The sequence below is a fragment of the Atractosteus spatula genome, chromosome 13 (assembly GCF_055471065.1).
Source record: "Atractosteus spatula isolate fAtrSpa1 chromosome 13, fAtrSpa1.hap1, whole genome shotgun sequence".
NCBI classification, from domain to species: domain Eukaryota; kingdom Metazoa; phylum Chordata; class Actinopteri; order Semionotiformes; family Lepisosteidae; genus Atractosteus; species Atractosteus spatula.
The window spans coordinates 28,208,842-28,228,517 of record NC_142718.1 but is presented as its reverse complement, the minus strand read 5'-3'; the positions used below and the strand labels follow the sequence as shown (position 1 = coordinate 28,228,517).

General features: G+C 36.9%; 1 protein-coding gene across 2 annotated transcripts in view; it reads left to right on the top strand.

The window, feature by feature from the left end:
* Nucleotides 1–17,868, top strand: part of xirp2b (xin actin binding repeat containing 2b) — a 55,879-nt gene extending 38,011 nt beyond the window's left edge. For both annotated transcript variants that reach the window (XM_088930494.1, XM_088930495.1), the window contains 5 exons: nt 362–431; nt 1,592–1,710; nt 2,820–12,252; nt 14,056–14,189; nt 15,762–17,868. In XM_088930494.1, coding sequence (XP_088786620.1) covers nt 362–431; nt 1,592–1,710; nt 2,820–12,252; nt 14,056–14,150 — 9,717 coding nt within the window. In that variant the 3' untranslated portion in view covers nt 14,151–14,189; nt 15,762–17,868. The remainder of the gene's footprint in view (nt 1–361; nt 432–1,591; nt 1,711–2,819; nt 12,253–14,055; nt 14,190–15,761) is intronic.
* The last annotated feature ends 1,808 nt before the right edge of the window (nt 17,869–19,676 follow it).

The following is a 19,676-nucleotide window of genomic DNA, read 5'->3' as shown; positions in this document are numbered from 1 at the left end:
TATTGGTCAAGAGCCTGGTTTTGAGTCATTCCAGTAAATTGTGTATTTCAGGACTTTTTATCACTACAAAAGACATACAGTACATGAGCCAAAATGTATCTTGTTGCTATGGTGTAAACATCAGAGTAAAGTTAATAAGTTGGAGATCATAGTTGAGGTTAAAAGCTATAGCGCTTAAAAAATTGCTTTCTTCCTCTCATTTGAAGATATTGTTTCTCGGCAATCCATCCTCAGTTTTCAGCTCACAGTAATTATACCTTGAGGAAAAGGTGTCCAAGTAATAGGTATTGTTAATGTGAGATTTCAAGTCTCTGTAAATTCTCCTTACATATCATGACATCTAATTAAAAACTCGTTATAGGTCTCACTTGATGAGAGTGTTCACCAAAGCAGCCTGGCTTCTGGCTATGAAAACCATTATGATGAAACAGGTATGATATTAGTCCCTATGCACTGTACTGTATGTACTTTACTGTATATATCCTGAGACACATACTGTAAAAAACACAACTAATGAATATTGAAACCAATATTTTTAATTTATGAGCTGTATGTTTAAGTCTACTAGAGAGTATGTTTTCTTTCCCATGTTTATACTAAATAATAATCATTTAAATAATTGCTTACACTTATATAGCGCTTTTCTGGACACTCCACTCAAGCATTTTACAGATAATGGGGACTCCCCTCCACCACCACCAATGTGCACCACCCACACCTGGATGATGCAATGGCAGCCATAGTGCACCAGAACACTCAACGCACATCTGCTATTAGTGGTGAGGAGAACAGAGTAAATGAAGCCAATTCATAGATGGGGATTATTAGGAGGCCATGATTAGTAAGGGCCAATGGGAAATTTGGCCAGGATGCCGAGGTTACACCCCTTCTCTTTTCGAGAAAAGTCCAGTGATTTTTAATGACCACAGAGAGTCAGGACCTCAGTTTTATGTCTCATCCGAAGGACGGCGCCTGTTTACAGTATAGTGACCCACATGGACCGCAGCCTGAGCGCCCCCTGCTGGCCCCACTAACACCTCTTCCAAAACTAACTTTAAGAACTTTGTCTGTTAATCAGAGGTGCTTATGTACTCTGTGTGCTTAAATTACTGCACTCTAACATTAATCAAGTAATAGCTCTCATATCTAGCATATAATATTAATTCTAAGCTATTGGGTCACTTGTCCATTACTTATGTAAAAGGAAGCTTTAGATTGCATTACATCTACATGGAAGTTATTAAATGAAGTTCAAGCAGGACAACAATGACAAGCCAATCTCACTCAGCTGTTCCTAATCACCATCATTACAGAAATTAGCTAAACGCATCAGACACAAACATGTCCCTTCACATTCATCTCAAGCGTCCATTCTCCATCCCATCTCCACCTTGCAGCTGCCCCTGGGTTCACTCAGTCTGAATGGGGTTTGAGCTCCTCATCCTATGGCCATGAGGCTACCCATTAACCAAGCGGGTTTAGTCAAACCTATCTCACCAAGTATTCCAAACATTCACAAAGCATACACTTTTTTGGATGTCATTGTCTCTAGCAAATTATTATTGTTTGTTTTTCAATTACCCTTTTTCAGTGAAAATCATCACAGGAGAAGAGTTACCAAAGATTTCAACTCAGGTCCTGAAACAGCAGTTTGAAAAACCAGCTCAAGAAAAAGTACAAGTGGAGGTGACTCCAAGCAAACACATTAAGGTAATGAGATGCTTGGGAATGGATGTACAAATATTTAATTTCTTCAGAAAATACTTTTTTTTAACATGTCTTTAATCCAGTACAGGTTTCTTACAATATTTAAAGAATGAAAAAGCTACAAGAAAACAATTTACTACTGTACTGCAGTTTCAACAGCACATTTTATTTACTGTAGATGACTTAACACCCCTTTACAAAATTCAATTATAATAGCTTTATGAAGCAATGTATACTTATTTGAACTCCATTTAAGTAAATAAAACATGATGGAACACATTGAATATAATGCTATTATAATCAGTTATTATTATGAAATGAATCCCCTACTATACTGTACAGTATATGACACATTGAGGTTCTTTGAGATTAAAAACACTGTTTAAATGCAATAATTATTATCTCTGTTAAAACTGTTTTACAGGTATAATTTTAATCTTAGATTATTATTAGTGTCAAACAATAAATAGAATAATTCTCAATTCAGTAGAATAGCAGTATAAAAAGGATACAGCTTTTCCAGTTTCTATAGCCTTTTTATTTCCCAGTTAAAATAAAAAATAACCTTAATACATTTCAAAGTTAAATGCAATGTATTAATGAACATATATACAGAACAAAGAGCACTGTAAACTCAGTTTGTTTGATAAAGTTTAAACTCATTCTGTTGTATAAATATTGTACAGTATGTACTGTATTTTTATTGCCTGTGATAATTCAAATCTAATTTGTTTATTAAATATTATTCTTACATTTTTTTTTCTATTGGTCACATTTGCTTTCCCCTGGGATATTCACTTCTAGCTTAATTTTAAATTCTTGTTTTATCCTTTTTAATTTAACATGGATCATATTACAGTATATAAAACTTGACACACCTGAAATTTGTGAAATCCAGACATTTTACTGGAGGTAAGAGATGTGCAGCATTTTTAATATGTTATGTTAATTACCTTATATTAAAGATGTAGCAGCACAAATGTAAATAATAAAAAGACAAGATACAGTATTTCACTTATGCATTTTGTTCTGAAGACAAAAAATAAGTGATTTGCTGTTTTGCCTACAGAAATATAAATGCTTTCTGTTCTAATTTCTTTTTTTCTAAAAAGATTGATCATGATTTCAACCAAATCCAATGGCCACCAATTTTAAATACCTCATCTAGAACCTCAACAAGCAGGATTTGTGAAGCATCGTCCACAACTAGAGAGGTTGAAGGAGCAAGATACACATCAGTGTCTGATTCTGCTTCTGCCAGAAATTTTGAGGGAGTAGAATATTTCCCTCCACCACCACCAGACTTACTGAAGGCACCATCTGAATTGGTAGAACCTTCTTATTCTCCAGAACCCCCAACTTATCCATCAAAAAACACAGCTCCCAAAGAGCAATATTCCAAACAGCGTAATCTTAATGAATTAAAACGCCTGTATAAACATATTCACCCTGAAGTCAGGAAGAATTTAGAGAAAGATTATTTTAGTGAAGTCACAGAGATACATCAGGTGGAAAGTCAAGGGGAAGTCAAAGGGGATGTCCAGCAGGCCAGATATGTTTTTGAGAACACTGGGCACAGTCCCAATAAGTGTATGAGCCCAGAACGCGAATATCTTGAATGGGATGAAATTCTAAAAGGTGAAGTACAATCTATGCGCTGGATGTTTGAAAACCAGCCTTTGGACTCAATTAAAGACGAATCTCCAGATCAGGAAAATGCGAGAAACATTTCTCAACAGGAAATCATTGCAGGAGGAGATGTCAAATACACTGCTTGGATGTTTGAGACTCAGCCTATTGATGCATTAGGTGCCAGCACCCCAGATTCTGTCGAACAAACTGCCAAATGTCCTGAGTTAGCAAGAGGAGATGTTCGCACTGCAACATGGCTTTTTGAGACACAGCCCTTGGACACTCTGAATAAAATTTACCAAGAGGAAGAACAAGCCACAGACGTTACAATTTCAAAAGATATTACTGGAGGCAATGTCAAAACTGCCAGGTACTTATTTGAAACACAGCATTTAGACACTCTAGGCCACACTGAGACAATTGATGAAGATCATTTCCTGCAGCTTAAATCTGAACTTGAAGAAATCAAAGGAGATGTGACAACAACGACCAGGCTTTTTGAAACTTTACCTCTATGTGTCATCAGAGGCAGCTCTGGTGAAATGCTTGAGATTACAACTGTTCGTAGAGAAGAAACAGAAAGAGGAGATGTCAGAACTTCAAGATGGCTCTTTGAAACTCAGCCTTTAGACATGATAAATAAAGATGCCACTCAGGTCAAGGTTGTTTGTGGTGTTTCTATGGAGGATAACATTCAAGGGGGTGTAAACAGAGGACGGTGGTTATTTGAAACAAAGACCCTGGACAGTATTAGAGAAGAATCAGAAAGTTCTAAATTGGAAAAGGAGGATATAATTGGTGCTGATGTTCGCAAACAGTGCTGGATTTTTGAAACTCAGCCTATGGATTCTTTGAAAGACAATTCAAATACTAGACCCATACCCACTGAAGAAATTGTTAGGGGTGATGTGCAATCAGCAAGATATTTGTTTGAAACAATTCCCATGGATGCTTTGAAGGATAGTCCAGATGTCGGAAAACTTCAAAAGGTAGTTGCCTCAGAGGAGGAACGTGGGGATGTAAGACATCAAAAGTGGGTTTTTGAGAGTCAACCACTTGAAAACATCAGAGAAGAGAAGAAGGAATTCATACGAACTGTGAAAGTTGAGGAACTTGATAAAGGGGATGTCAGGAACTACAAGAAAATCTTTGAAACCGTGGATTTAAGTCGATGCGATGAATCCCAGAAAATACAAGTAGAAGGTGTCTCCAGTGGCTCTGTACAGTCAAATAGAGTTATCTTTGAATCTGCTCCACTGTATGCCATGCAAGACAGCTCTGGACAGTACCATGAGGTGAAAACAGTGAGAAGGGAAGAAATAGTAAAAGGTGATGTAAGAAGCTGCAAATGGATGTTTGAAACACGTCCTATTGATCAGTTTGATGAAAGTATTAATAAATTCCAGATTATTAAAGGAATATCCAAACAGGAGATACAATCGGGTGATGTTAAAACAGCTAAGTGGTTATTTGAAACTCAACCTCTTGATTCCATCAAGTATTTTAGTAACATAGATGATGGGGAAAATAAGACAAAGGAAACTGATGAAATTGTGAAAGGGGATGTTAAGACATGCAGGTGGTTGTTTGAGACTCAACCAATGGATGTCTTGTATGAAAAGGCTGAGTCAAAGAGTGAAATGGAAGAAATTCAAAAAGGTGATGTTAAAACCTGCACATGGCTCTTTGAAACACAGGCGCTAGACGCAATCAAAGATGAATCAGAGACTGTTCTAAAAACGTGCACAGTGAGACAAGATGATGTTCAAGGGAAGGATGTCCGAATGGCCCGTTTTCTTTTTGAGACTGAGAACCTTGAGAATATTAAAGGAGAAGACGGTAGGGTGTTCAAGAGGGTCACCGAGATAGACGTTCAGTCTGGAGATGTTTCAAGGATGAAATGCATATTTGAAAACCAATCATCCGATTTATTTAGTTCGACCTCTGAAGAAACAATGAAGAAACTGAAGAGCATTCAGGCTGAAGACATCCAAAAGGGAAATGTTGTCAACTGCATGTGGCTCTTTGAAAACCAACCTATAGAAAACATTAAAGAAAATCCTGAAGAACATAAAGACATACGCACAGTCACAGATGTGCAAGGTGGCAATGTCAAAAATGGTTGTTTTATTTTTGAGACCTTTTCCTTAGACAGAATTCACGAGGCGTCCTCGGAGACATTGAAACAGATAAAGACAGTTCAACAGGAAGAAATAGAAAGAGGAGATGTAAAGAACTATACTATGCTTTTTGAAACACAGCCACTCTATGCTATTCAAGACAAAGAAGGCCACTTCCATGAGGTGACCACAGTAACAAAGGAAGAAGTGATGCGGGGAGATGTAGTGGGTGCTAGATGGCTGTTTGAAACAAAGCCTCTAGACTCAATTAAGGACACAGATGAAGTGTATGTTCTCAAAGCTGTAACTCAGGAAGATATTCAGAGAGGAGATGTAAGCTCCGCCAGGTGGCGGTTCGAAACGCAATCACTAGATGAAATTGCAGATGATGTGAAAGTTCTGACTCGAACAGTTGATGATATTCAAGGAGGAGACGTAAAAACAAGCAAGAAGCTCTTTGAGTCTGAGGAGCTGGATGAGAAAAAATATGTGAGGACAGTAAGTGTGAGTGAAATCCAAAAAGGTGATGTTAGAACAGCTACGTGGCTATTTGAAACACACACAATGGATGAAATACAGGGTGAGGGTTCTGATTACAGTGAAATCAAGACAGTGACAAAGGAAGAAGTGTTGAAGGGAGATGTCAAAGAATCTATATGGCTCTTTGAAAAGCAGCCTCTTGATACTATAAAGGAAACAGATGGAACAGATATTGTTGTTACACGCGAAGAAATTCCACAAGCTGATGTAAAGACAACAACATGGCTTTTTGAAACAACTCCCTTCCATGAATTTAATGAAAGTCATGTTGAGAAGACTGAGATTGTTGGTAAAAGTATCAAAGAGACCCTGAAAGAACTATACTCTCACAAAGTTGTTGATACACATGGAATACTCATCGAAGCAGATGAAATCGGAGATGTCAGGATGGCAAAATATAAGCTCATGAATCAAGAAACCCCAGAAATTCAAAAAGAAGAAATTATAAGAGGGAATTTGCAAAATATAATGATGAATCTGTTGAATAAACAGGACACAACAGAAAAGGGGATCATAATAGACAAAGAGGAAAGGGGCAATATAAACACAACAGTAGCACAGCTGTTTAATCGAGAGACGGATATCAATGTAGAAAAAGAAGAAATAATTAAGGGAGACATTCAGGAAGCCATCAACAACCTGCTCATGGAAGACAAATCTACAAAGCGAGGTATTTTGATTCAAGAAGATGAAATGGGAGATGTAAGGATGACTATATACTCTCTTCTGAATCAAAAAGATGAAGCGACCATTAAGAATGAAGACATAGTAAAAGGTAATGTAAAAGGTACTATCCACAATCTTCTTTCAACTCCAGATAGTCCAGAACTTTCTAGGAAGATAAAAATAAATGAGGTGGAAAGAGGAAATGTAAGCTTTTATACAACATGCATAGAATCAGGAGCAATGGACTACCTCAGACAACTCCAAACAGATCCAGAAGATACTCCTCCTGAACAGACAGGAGAAGAGGAAATAATTGGAGGTGATGTGGAAGGGACAAAACTCCTTCTGAAAAAGAATCAGATTCAAATTGAGCGCACAGTTGCAGAAGATGATATTGTTCCTGGTGATGTACATAGCACAGTAAAGGTGTTCATGACTGAGCCTGAAAATCTGCTGGTTAATGTTCAGAGAGAGGATATTATAAAAGGAGACTTAAAGGCAGCTCTAAACTCTTTATCGCAAGCCATACACCAAACAACAGTTATTGAAAAGGAAGAAGTGGTGAAAGGCGATATACCTGCAACTTTAAAATCTCTTGAGGAAGCAAAAAATCAAGCTAAGGAACTTGAAAAGCTGGAGGTTGTTCCAGGTGACATTAAAGGAGCACTTGAGTCCCTGGAAAAATCAGTGAATACAAAAGTTGAAATTATTGTGGAAGATCTAGTACACGGTGATATAAAAGGCACATTAAAATCATTGGAGGAAGCACAGCATATTGTGAAGGAAGTGGAAAAAGAAGAAGTTGTCAAAGGTAACATCCAGTCTGCAATGCAAAATCTGTTAGGAGCTTCAGCTGAAAAGAAGGTTGTGCAACAGCAAGTGAGTGTGCAGGGTGATGTGAAAGCCACTATACAGGCACTACTAGAACCAAAAACACCTGCAAAAACTCAACGCAGACCTAGTACAGAAGGAGATGTGAAACATACAATTAGATCACTTTATGACATGCAAGAACCAACCCAAATGGAAAAGGAGACTGTGATAAAAGGAGATGTACAGGGTACAATAAAAAGTCTGATGGAAGGAAAACAACATACCAGTACTGAGCTCAATACTGATGACTCTAAAAATGTAAAAGGCGCAGTGAAAACTTCATTACATTCTCAGCAAGGAATCCATGAATGCTCTGTTGTGACTAAGTCTGAAGGAGAAACAGTAAAACAAGTCCCTGCTGGAAAAAATCTGGTTCACAATGTTGAACCAGAGAATGACAGTGGGATGCAAAAACACATAAGCTGTAATAAATCAGTCAAAATTAAGTCTTTAGCCCAGGAAGATCAGTCTCTTCTGACTAAAACGGTAATAACCAATAAGGTTCACCAATCAAAGGAAAAAACTGTTAATGAACAATCAGTGAAACAGAAATCAGCATCATTACCTCAGCCTATGAGTGCAATGAAGAAAATCACTACAAATCAGTTGACTGAAACTGCTACTGCTGAACATCCTGATGTGATAAAAAAGAATTCACAGAGGAATGTAATGAGAACTAAGAATATACAAGAGGCAAAATTAATAAAGCACACACAGACAACGGTGACAGAACACAAAACAGGTATTCAAAAACTGGATGTTAAAAATTTAAAGACAGATTCCAGAAGTTCTGAATTAGGAAAAGGGGATGGTCATTTAGTTAAGCCAGAGAAAAAGAAGGTGAAACCAGAATTACATTTTCCTCCACCACCTCTGTCTCCTCCACCTTCTGAGACAGAGTTGCCTCCTCCACCCCCACCTATGCTGGTCGTGGAAGCTGACAATCAAATGTTTCCGCCTCCACCTCCATCAGTGATGAAGCAGGACAGCGATCTGCCTCCTCCCCCTCCTCCACCTCCTCCTTCTGTTGAATATTTACACCCAGAAATGGAACATTTCCCCCCTCCGCCTCCACCATCACCTCCCTCCATGGTTATTAACAAATTAGAGCGGGAAACTCTTCCTCCACCACCCTCACAGAAAGAACTGGACTCCATACCTTTGCAAAAACCTCATGTATCACCTGAAGGAGCTAAGAAAATTATTGTCAAGCCAGCAAATGTACCTCCTTTGCACAAAGCCCCAAAGTTTGAGCCCAGTAAGCAGGTAGGGCAAAGCAAAGTTAAGATAAAAACCTATCGAGAACCTCCAACATCTACATCACCTGTTTTGGCAGTGTCACACGTCCAAAACCAACAAGCCGCAGCAGCAGTTTCAACTATAACTACAGAAGTGGAGTCACGTGAAGAAAAAATTAAAAAACAGGAAGAGCTAAAAGCACAGATTCAACAAGATGCTCTAGCTCTCACAGCAGCAAAGGCTTTACCTGGAAAATCATTGCCAAAGGCACCACAGGAAGAGAGCCCTCTTCCGTCGCCAAAGAGAGTCTTTGTGCCTCCAGTAAAATTACCATTTCCAACTACTGAACCTCCCACCACAAAACCTAAACCATATGTAAGGAAATTCAAAACTCCACTGATGATCGCAGAGGAAAAATACAGAAAACAGAGAGAAGAAACTGAAAAAATGAAAGGAGTTCAAACTCCCAAAAGCCCATCCAGTTCTGAAGAACCCCAAGAATTTCCTCACAGTCAATCTGACAAGGCTGTTTTAGTAGCACACAAAGAACAATCAGAAAAAAAATCATTGGATCAGTCAGAAAATAATTTATCAGAAGTAATTCACAAGCAAACTGAAAAGAATATAAAGTCTGAAGCAGTATCTTTAAATTCATCTCTATCTACAGGAATGCCAGTGACATCCGTCAGAAATTTAACCTTTGGGGGAAATCAGAAATCATTTTTTAATTCAGCCACTATTTCTTCTGCAAAATATAATGTTACTTCTGATCAAATTGCTACTGTTTCTTCTTCTAGACAAAAGGCCACTTCAGTTTCTTGCACTGAAACTCTTGATTCTTCCAATATCAACACTCTGATTGTGTCTTCTGCAGCTGAGCAACTAGAGAGTATCCTGAATACAAGTTCAGAAAATGAAAGAAGTAAACAGGAAATATTACAGGGATTAAAGAATCTCACTCAAGGTCCTAGCACTCCAAAAAGTAATACTATCATGAAAATCAGTGATTCTTATCAACAGGAACATGAGAAAATATCTGCAGACCCTTCAAGAATTCCAAAAGTAACCCCAAGTTTTAAAGTTAAAACAATTAAGGTGCCAAAAGTAGATGAATGCTCAGAAGAAAAAAAGAGGGGTGTTAAACAGCAAGTTGAAATGAAAAAGGCAAGCAAGCAAAAAACAGATGAACAAGTTGAACATGTAGATTTAAAGCCAGATGTGAACATGGTTCAGGAAAAATCCCTGCTGACAAGAAGCAGTCTGCAACATTCAGAAACCGAGGTTAAAGTGGAAAAAGTAGAAAAGCACAAAAAATCAGAGATTCCTGAAGATTCACCACAGCCCAAGCAGGAGCATCAAATTAAGAAGTTACAGGAGAAATCAAAGAAAGAAAAAGAGATTAAACAACCAATACCTATTAAAGTGACTGTAATCCCAAAAGATACAAAGCCACTGAGTTCTGGGAAACCATTGCAAGTGCAGGAGAAAGGGATTATGCAAAAGACACATACAACACTTGAAAAGGAGCACATTCAAGTCCATGAAGAAGTAATAATTACTGAAAGCACAGTTCAGCACACTGCCCAGCAGCATGGTGCTGCTCATATTCAGAAACAACAACAATCGTACGAAAAACAAAAAGAAGAATCAAGCAAACAAGGAAAGGCTCATGAAAAAATACAAGCAAAAGAAGAATCCGGGGAAATCCCAGTTAAACTGACAAAAAAAACAATGCATAAGGAAGATCCTATATCTTCTAGGAATACTGCAGCAATGTCAAGAAAACGGGAAGAGTTACAACAGCTTCTTTCTCACATTAACAATTTTGAGAAAGTTCCAGGACAAAATTATTCACAGACAGCAAAGAGTTTTCTAGAAAACGTTCCTGAATGGTTGATAGGCCAAGAAGAAAGGAAAGAATTGGAGAGAATTACAGACGACTGTACTGTTCAGAAACTAAAAGAAATTACTGCATTCATAAGAAATCAGGCATACGCAAAACTTGTATATTTTGATGGTAGCCTGCACGCAGCTGACAATGAGCCTGTTGGTGGAGCCACACCGAAAATATCCAAAATAAATATTGGTTCCACCAAAGTTGATACTCAGAAGAAAAAGGAAGTAGTGGAGGAGAAAATGACATGGCAGGAAAGCAGAAAGCAAGACTTTTATGAAGCAATAGCAGTCGATCAGAGAATTCCTTCTCCCTTGGTAAGATTGCGTTCACCTTCACCTTCATATATTACCATTGAATCCACAGCCCGCAGAACTGAGTCTCCTCAGAGAGCTGCCCCTTCCCCCCCACTGACAACAACGCAAAGGGCTGCTACTCCACCAGCACCACCCCCCCGCAGCTCCAATACCCCAACGTCTCGAACGAGCAGAGCCTCCGCCACTCCCTCGCCGCCTGTCAGTCGAGCTGAGAAACTGGCCAAGCTGAAGGACACCACTGCGAAGCTATCTCAAGGAGTATCACAGTCTCAGACAACCCCACCTGTGCAGGTCACAGAGAAGAAATCTGAAATCATTGAATCTCCAGCATCCTTCCGCCGGCAGTTCAAAATTGAGTCGCACGTCATGGAAACGGCCACTTCTGAATCCTCGCTGATCGGCGGTACGGTCAAGGACATGAAAGAATTTTATGAGGAAGCTAGAAAAGCGGAAGAGCACAAAACGTACAACCGCAAGGAACCCATTGAGATTCCGGTGCGTTTGGGTCTTGAAATGGAGGACGATCAACTCACTGAAAATCAAAGAGATGACGTCCCTAAGGTAGACCTGTCAGAGCTTGTTCACAAATTCGAATCACCAGAACAAAAGGTTTACGTCAGGAAGAAACCTATTGTTATAGCAGAGAGACTCGGAAGTGACACTGAAGATGATGGTGAAAGGAAAACTACTCAAATGGAAGAAATGCCAGCTTTCAATCTTAAAGCCATTAAAACGGTGTTTGAAAGCACAGAACAAAGCTGCCATATCAAAGATCAGAAAAATAAACATGAGAGAATGGAATCAAGACTGACGTCAGGTGAACACACAGCAGATGGCTCAAGGCAAACCTTCCCCTTGAGGACACAGAAGGGCTCAAAGCAAAATTTCCCTCAGCCTGCTCAAAAGGATGAGAGGCAAGAAGAGTCACGTGAGCCCACCGTGTCCTCTGAAATGAAGTCAGTGAGTGAACAGTTTTCGGGTGCTGATAAATTTGGCAACAAAATAAGTGGGTCAAGAAGTGCAACAACTATGGCTCAGCATTCTGAAAGCATTCGAACTCGACATGCCCCTCCAACATATGCAGATGTGGTGAAAGGGAATATCGCTGTACTGGATATATCTGCAGACACATCTCCTGAAGAATTGTTGAAGAATTTCCAAAAGACCTGGCAAGAAAGTGAAAGGGTTTTTAAAAGCCTTGGATACAAAGTTTCAGAGGTGGAAGAAATGACATCACAGGCAATATCACATCAAGAAGTGACTGGTAACTGAGTTGCACAGCATGAGGAATTTAATAAATAATATGGGTGTGGTTTTGATACACATTTTGAACTAACATGTTTTTGTGCTGCATTTTCCTTTATAAGGTCTAATATTCTAATTGATACTGACAATCTGTTCATTATATGTGATTTTTTTTTGCTGTCATCAGTTTACCCTTTTCTGTTCCACGAAAAAGATTCTTTTTTTTATTCAGCTGATTGTAAAATGTTGTACAGGAATGCATTTTACAAAAGCAAAGCACAATCTTGGTTTTAGGTATTACAGCTAAGAAACAGATGCCTTCTATGCTCTGGCAATCAAGTTTAGAATTCACAATTTTAGGAGTTTGGTACCTCAATTCAGACGATGACAAAAGTCACAATGTACCTTCTAGTTGCAAAATAATGTGAATGGGCAATAAGCAGCGTTTGAAGTCACTGTGTACAATGAAGATAAAAGTACACTACAAGCTGTATTTAAAACACCTATGTTACCAGATTTTTTTAAATCAAAATTTTGCTTTATAAACATTTCAGTTAAATTTTTATAACACTTAAGACAAACTTTTGTATAGTTCTTGTTTATCCCTATTAGAGTACATGTAAGTTTGAATGCTTGTAAATTTAACCAGGGATTTAAAAACATTGCTGAGCTCAATAATGCACTCCTTCACCTCTAACTAAACCAAAAATTTCCACAGAAGAAAACCAATATACTACACCCTAGTAATAATGAAAACAAGGAACTCGGCATGCAAAGTTTTTTAGTGACGTTTTTAATGTTTAAATGTTTTCAGTGAACATTGTCAGATGACGTACAGAAATGTAAATATTTCAATAATGCCAAATTGGAAAAAAATATTGTTGATCAAATTGAAACATTGTAAGAATTCCACACTATGTGCATAAAGCATGGTATCCTGAAAACATAATTTTATTCTCCCAATAATAAGCTTAACTTATCCTACTTTTTGAGTAATCCTTTTCAAGCTGAAAAATTCTCAGTTTTAAAACACAGTACTTCTGCTACAGTACTTCAGTGTGGTTATTTATATACTGTGGAAATTACAAGGAATGAAAATGTGAACAAAATAAGTGTTACACTGAAGCTACATGGCATGCCACATTAGCAGGAGGAATCAATAATGAAAAGCAACGAATGATTACAACATGCATCCAGCTCCTTCAATATCCATACCAAACAAAATAAAAATCTAACAGTGTGCAAGTCATTGGCAAGTCATATTTTCATAATTTGTTTATGAAAAGACAAATTTCCCCTGAGGTTTGATGGAATTATTATTTTAATGCTACACTGAACAGTATCTATTTATCTTGTTTTCCAATCTGTGGTAATAACATTTTAAATTATTATATTTATTAGCAAAATACTTCCAAAAATCTGAAATACGTTCAATATTATTCTGTAGTGCAATTAAATTTAGATGTAAATGATACATAATATGGTATGAAAAGAGTTTGCTAACATTCCTTATGAATATGACAAAGTACAAAGTATCAGGTTGCAAAATTGTAGCAGAATAATTAATCCTTATCATTATTTATGTTCACAATGGGATGTTTTTCATTTAGACATGTTCCTTATATGATTATTTTCAGTATTTATTCATTAGGTTTCTAATAAAGAAATCAATATCCAAGCCCATCAAATTCAGAGGAACAGTAAGCTTTTTAAAAAATCGGCATTGTCTGTACTAATACTGATTTGAATGTGTGAACATGTATGAAAACTTTCCACAAAGTGCAGATTCTCTCAGATTAAAATGTATTTTCTGTTTCTCTAGAAAATTCAAGTTCCAGAACTGGAGATGTGCACACTGTGTCAGACGAAGGTTTATCCGATGGAGTGTTTAATCGCAGACAAACAAACCTTCCATAAAGCCTGTTTCCGCTGCCAGTACTGCAGTAGTAAACTAAGGTAATGCTTGTCATGTTCACAGACAAACATCATAAAATATTTTACATTGTAGTTAAACTGTATGCATGCTCTTATCATCTTTGTATACTGTACATAACATCTATGATATGTGCCCTTTCTTAACATTATAACCCACTTAACTCCTGATCTAAGGCTTTATTTTATCTAGAATGAGCTACTAGCCTTTATCCCCGTATCAGCAACACATTGATTCTAAAATTTGTTGTATGCTTAGTATTCCATCTACCTCTAGCTCTTCTGTATATCTTCATCACTCTGTCCTCTCCTATTGCAGTCCCAGCTCTCCACATAATCCTGTCATTGTATCTTTCTTGTTTGGTGTGTTTTGGTGCTTTGAATATGTCATCTAAAAGAAAGCTGATGGCTAAATTAATAATACATCAATGTATGGTGTATCCTAATAATTTCTGGCAACACTCATAGTGTGCAACAATATCGAAGAAAGTTGTGTTAATTAGATATTTACATCATACTTTAACTTAATGGTTGATGGACAGCTCCCATACATAACATTAGAACTATTATAAATACAAACAGCTCATTTGTTTTATTTTAATAGTTAATTAATCCAAGTATTTAATTCAGTTGTTACTTGAAGGAAGCCAGGGTTCTTCTACAACATGGCTAGGCAATTTGCTCCAGTCCAATGGGTTGACCTTTGCCAATATGCCATCATAGTCCCCTGTGTTCAAGTCACAAAAACGATCAGTTCTTTTAGCCCATCGGTGTAATTGTTTGCTCTTATTCCAAACCCATTCTAGAGCAACAATCTTTTTATATAACTTGCTGCCCAAAATACACCTACTGTATGTCTTTCTCATAATTTAAAGCTTTATCAAGATCAGTGTTTCCCATTTTATATTTAATAGTTTATGTAATACCCTACACTTACAGTATACAACACACTACAGGTATGTGTGAGTTACCTTGTGCTTTTATGTCCTGAATTTCTCCTGAAGTTCTTTTTCATTTCTTTTCCAGCTTCTGCAAGTGGTTTATAAAAACTAATTTGCTTGATTTTCCAGTATCTCTACATTACTCATAGAAATTAGGCACATCAATGGTCCTATTGCAGGTCTGTGTGGAACTCCATGAGTTACATAACCCCAATTTGATCATTTACCCCTTATCTGAACTCCAGTGTCCCATTATTAACTAATTTCTAAACCAAGAAAATACATTTCCTTTAATGCCAACTGCCTGCAATTTAAGAATGAACCTTTTATGGGTAACATAAAAAACTTAATTTAAATCTTAATATACCTGATATAAAGTATCATATATTTTGTTTATATCTATTACTGGTGTTGCTTGTTCAGAAAAGTCTTGCTCATTAAGTTACAGTTATACCTATTGTACTTAAGGTAAAATAAGTTTCAGAATTTTATTGTATTGAATACGGTAGACGTGAGATTTACATCTCCTATCATGTTTCTCCTATCATGAAGTGTTACTTTATTTTATTGAAAAGGGTGGTTCACAGGTTTGAATACTGCACTTGATTTTTTTGCTCTAATTGCCATTGAGTAATTTGAATATGTTTCCTTGCAGCCTAGGCAATTACGCCTCTCTCCATGGACAAATGTACTGCAAACCTCATTTCAAACAGCTATTCAAGTCCAAAGGTAATTATGATGAAGGCTTTGGACATAAACCACATAAGGAATTATGGAGCTCTAAAAACCAAAGAAATTCTGCACAAGATACTACACCCAACACCTCACCAGAAAAAGCCAACGCAAATAATTCCAGCTCAGAGAGCATTGTTCTTACAGAGAAACAGACATCAACCACAGAGGAAAAAGATAATACACCATTTGAGGAAACCAAGAAACCTGCAAACAAATTGTCCATTAAATGGCCTCCCCAGACAGATACCCCCAAGAAAGTGTTTATCATTGAGGAAGAGGTAAAAGTAGTCAAGCCAAACTGGCCTCCAGAACACAGTTCTCCAAAACCCAACACAAATATTCCACTACAGAAAGCTCTGCTGAAGGAGCCCTGTTTGGAAGAAAGTGGGAAAGCTAAGTTAGAAGAGGGAAATGAAAGTGGTATCAATAAAGAAGACGCAGAGGATGCAAAGGAGATTAATGAATCTGTAGCAGATATGGATTTATCTCCCGAGGCTAGTGAGACGGAAACCCAGATCATGGAAAAGAATGAGCCTGAAGTGGAAAAGGATGAAGAGCCTGGGATGCATAATGATGAAAAGAGTGAAGTGAATAATAAAGATGAATTAATATGTGAGAATGAGGTAAGTAGTGGGGACATGCTTGAGGATGTTCTGGATAGCCAGGCGGTGGAAACTTTGCAGAGTGAAGCTAGAGAAGAAGACAGAAACGAAAGTGATGAAGTTGTTACTGAAACAGCAGAAAAGCAAGATGGAAAAGAGGATGAAGCTGAGATGGTTCAAGTCACAGTAATTGACAGTCAGGAATCAGCAGAAGGTGAGAAGAACTTAAACTCCAATAACAACAACAACTGCCTGTCATCTGACTACCAGGCATTCCATACACAAGATATTGATGATGGTGGAGCAACCTTAGAAGGGCCACAGGTTCTTATACCAGAACCTGCTTTCAAAGAAGCTTCATCTTCTGGTGATCCTAAAGAGAGTAATAGGGCATTTGACTTGGCTGTCACAGAAGATATTTTACTGCAGACTGAAAGAGAGGATAATTCTGTAAAATCCGGTGCCAAATATTTGGAAGATTGTAGCAAGGGAAGTATTAATATGAATGACTTGTTTATGGATCCATTTCCAAAGAGTATGTTTTCATCTATAAATGAACCAAAGCAGGACACATCAAGCTTGCTTGAGGACATATTCTCAGGGATAGCCATTAGTTCAAGTTTGGATTCTGACCTTAAAAAGGAGAAGTTTGTTGGTTCTCCAAGTGCAAAACCCATTGATCCTTTTCTAGATGACCTCCTGGATTTTGGAATTCAGCTGAGTGACACTGCAAAAATCCATGCAAATGAATCTACGGATACATTAAAAACTGACGTACACCTTGATGTCTTAGTCACTGACATGCCTGCTGTAACAGGTCAAAGCCGTGATCTTTGGAACGATGAAACCCAGACCCTCACTGTGGAAGAACAAATCAAAATGAATCGGTATTATGATGACGAAGATGATTAAAATATTGTAACCTTTTCTTAATTGCAAGTTGCTTACATGCAGTACCATCTATTTTGTCAGATATGCATTCTTACTTACATAAACTTTTAAGGTTTTTCTGTATTTTACAATTAAGTCCGTGGAGAGATGAAATTAATTGATTTAAGTGTACCACTTACAGTATCATGAATCATTTTTTAAAACTATTTTTAAAGATCACATTTTGTCCATCTTCTTATAACAGTCTTCAAAGATTGTAAACTTTCTTGCCTTTGGAAGCACCTGGAGTGCAATTAAGGAAAAAATGATCAAGGCAATACTGTTTGTCCTTTATTACGCATATGTTATACTTAATTGATATTTAACTAACTGCAATATTTTTTCAATACATTACAAGTTGTTTTTTTAGATTAGTTTGCCTTGCATTAAGGTTTGAAAGAATTCTTGGCTTTCATATGCTTGGTCTGGTTTACCAACAATGCTTATTTCATTTTCTGATTTATGCATAATAAAAATAAAGTCTCATAAGCCTTTCATTATTGACATCTGTTTTTTTAATCAATTTAAGTAAAAAATTGTATTGCAATATACAATAAGTGCTTTGTACAATTCCATATAGAAGTGTAGCGTGACACTGTACATGGAATTAACGGTTTGGGGATAAAATGTTTCCAGTGAATGCTGCATTGATTTTTATTGTGCAACATTTCATTGAACAAATATACCATCTGTATCATCTGTACTAATCTGCTTCAGACATTTCCACTCTGTCCTTACTTTATAGAAAAAAACATTCCTTAGTGATGAGGTAATGCCTTGACTAGTCAATACAAACAATAAGTACCTTCGCTTTTTAAGACAATTTATAATACATCCACACAACTGACAAGGACAAATACTGTATACAAGATATACTGTATGATATGTAAGTAAATGCAGAAAAAATAGCATTTTATCCTTTACAAGTTCTAAAGATTTACATTATTTTTAAAGTAAGTCTTCATAATTTCTGATGTGGCAGGAAATGCATAGAAAAATAGTTCCCAATATATTTACCAGCCTAAAATAACAGTGGCAAAGTATTGTTACAAATAGAAGGTTACAGAAAACAGAGATTGCCAAAAATAGACAGTGCCAGATAATCAGTGATTACAATAAATAATTGAAACCCAGATCAAGAATATACAGTACCCGATTGGTTTAATTAGAGACACTTGAGATCTTTTTCTCTGGCTTTGGTTAAAGAGTAATAAATCAGGCACACTGGGATAAACTAATATTTATTATTAATGGCACAACGCAAACTAAACAATACACAACACAACACACAACATAAAAGTTACTCTACTTACAAACAAGGTCTCAGAGGCCTACTGTGCATCCTGACCAACCAGTAAACCCCCAGACTCTACCAAGTATTCAAAAATGCAATTTTACATCTACACATGTCAAAAAGGGAGAAACTGTAAACCTGCCTTCTCAATAAAACAGAATATTACCTTGTGTTAAATCTCTCAATAGATCCAGATGCTACAAAGTGAATTGTACCCAATCCTTATTCTAAAAAATGCATGCACTAACCACATAAAACAGAAAGTCAGAGTTTCCAAGAAACAACAGAATGGCAAGATCTTGGGATTCAAATACTTAACTACAATCTGGTCCTCAAAGATGATCTTTTTCTGCATCCTTTTCTCTCTCTTCCTCTCTCTCTGTCTTTTTATCCTGGATTCCTGGACTGTTGATGACTCTTAATGATTTACAAAGAACTTAATTAACCAAGGTAAACCAGAGATTCCTTTGGTCAATGTGTTTCAGACCCCTTACAACTCAGCAAACACCTAATTTCCTTTCTTGTTTCAGATGCTCCCAAGAACTGCAAATATTGACACTAGCTAGATGTTGACCATTGTATCTAGATTCTTAACACACTCAATAACCATAACATTATGTTCCACAAGAATGTAATACATACCAGCTTTTCAGAAAGTTCTGAAATGGATTGGTTAAAAACACTTTTCATTTCCATTCAAACCACATTTCTTTTTCCGCACTATTGATTACAGCTTCACATTGACAAGGGCATTTATAAATCTGTCAAAAAAGGACTATTGTCAATGTTATTTCATACTTTCAAAATGACATACCACATAATTATCTCTCTTTCTTCTGTTACATTTCAGATGCAATTGTTGCTAAATTGTTTTGTTACATTCCATCATTTTGATTTGTAATCAATCTTGAACTTTTTAGAATGATGTTTCTATACTATCAGTGAAGCACCAGAAGCTTGTGTTGTAGCTTTATTATTTATAAGGTGTGAAAATAAATGTGAGAAAAAT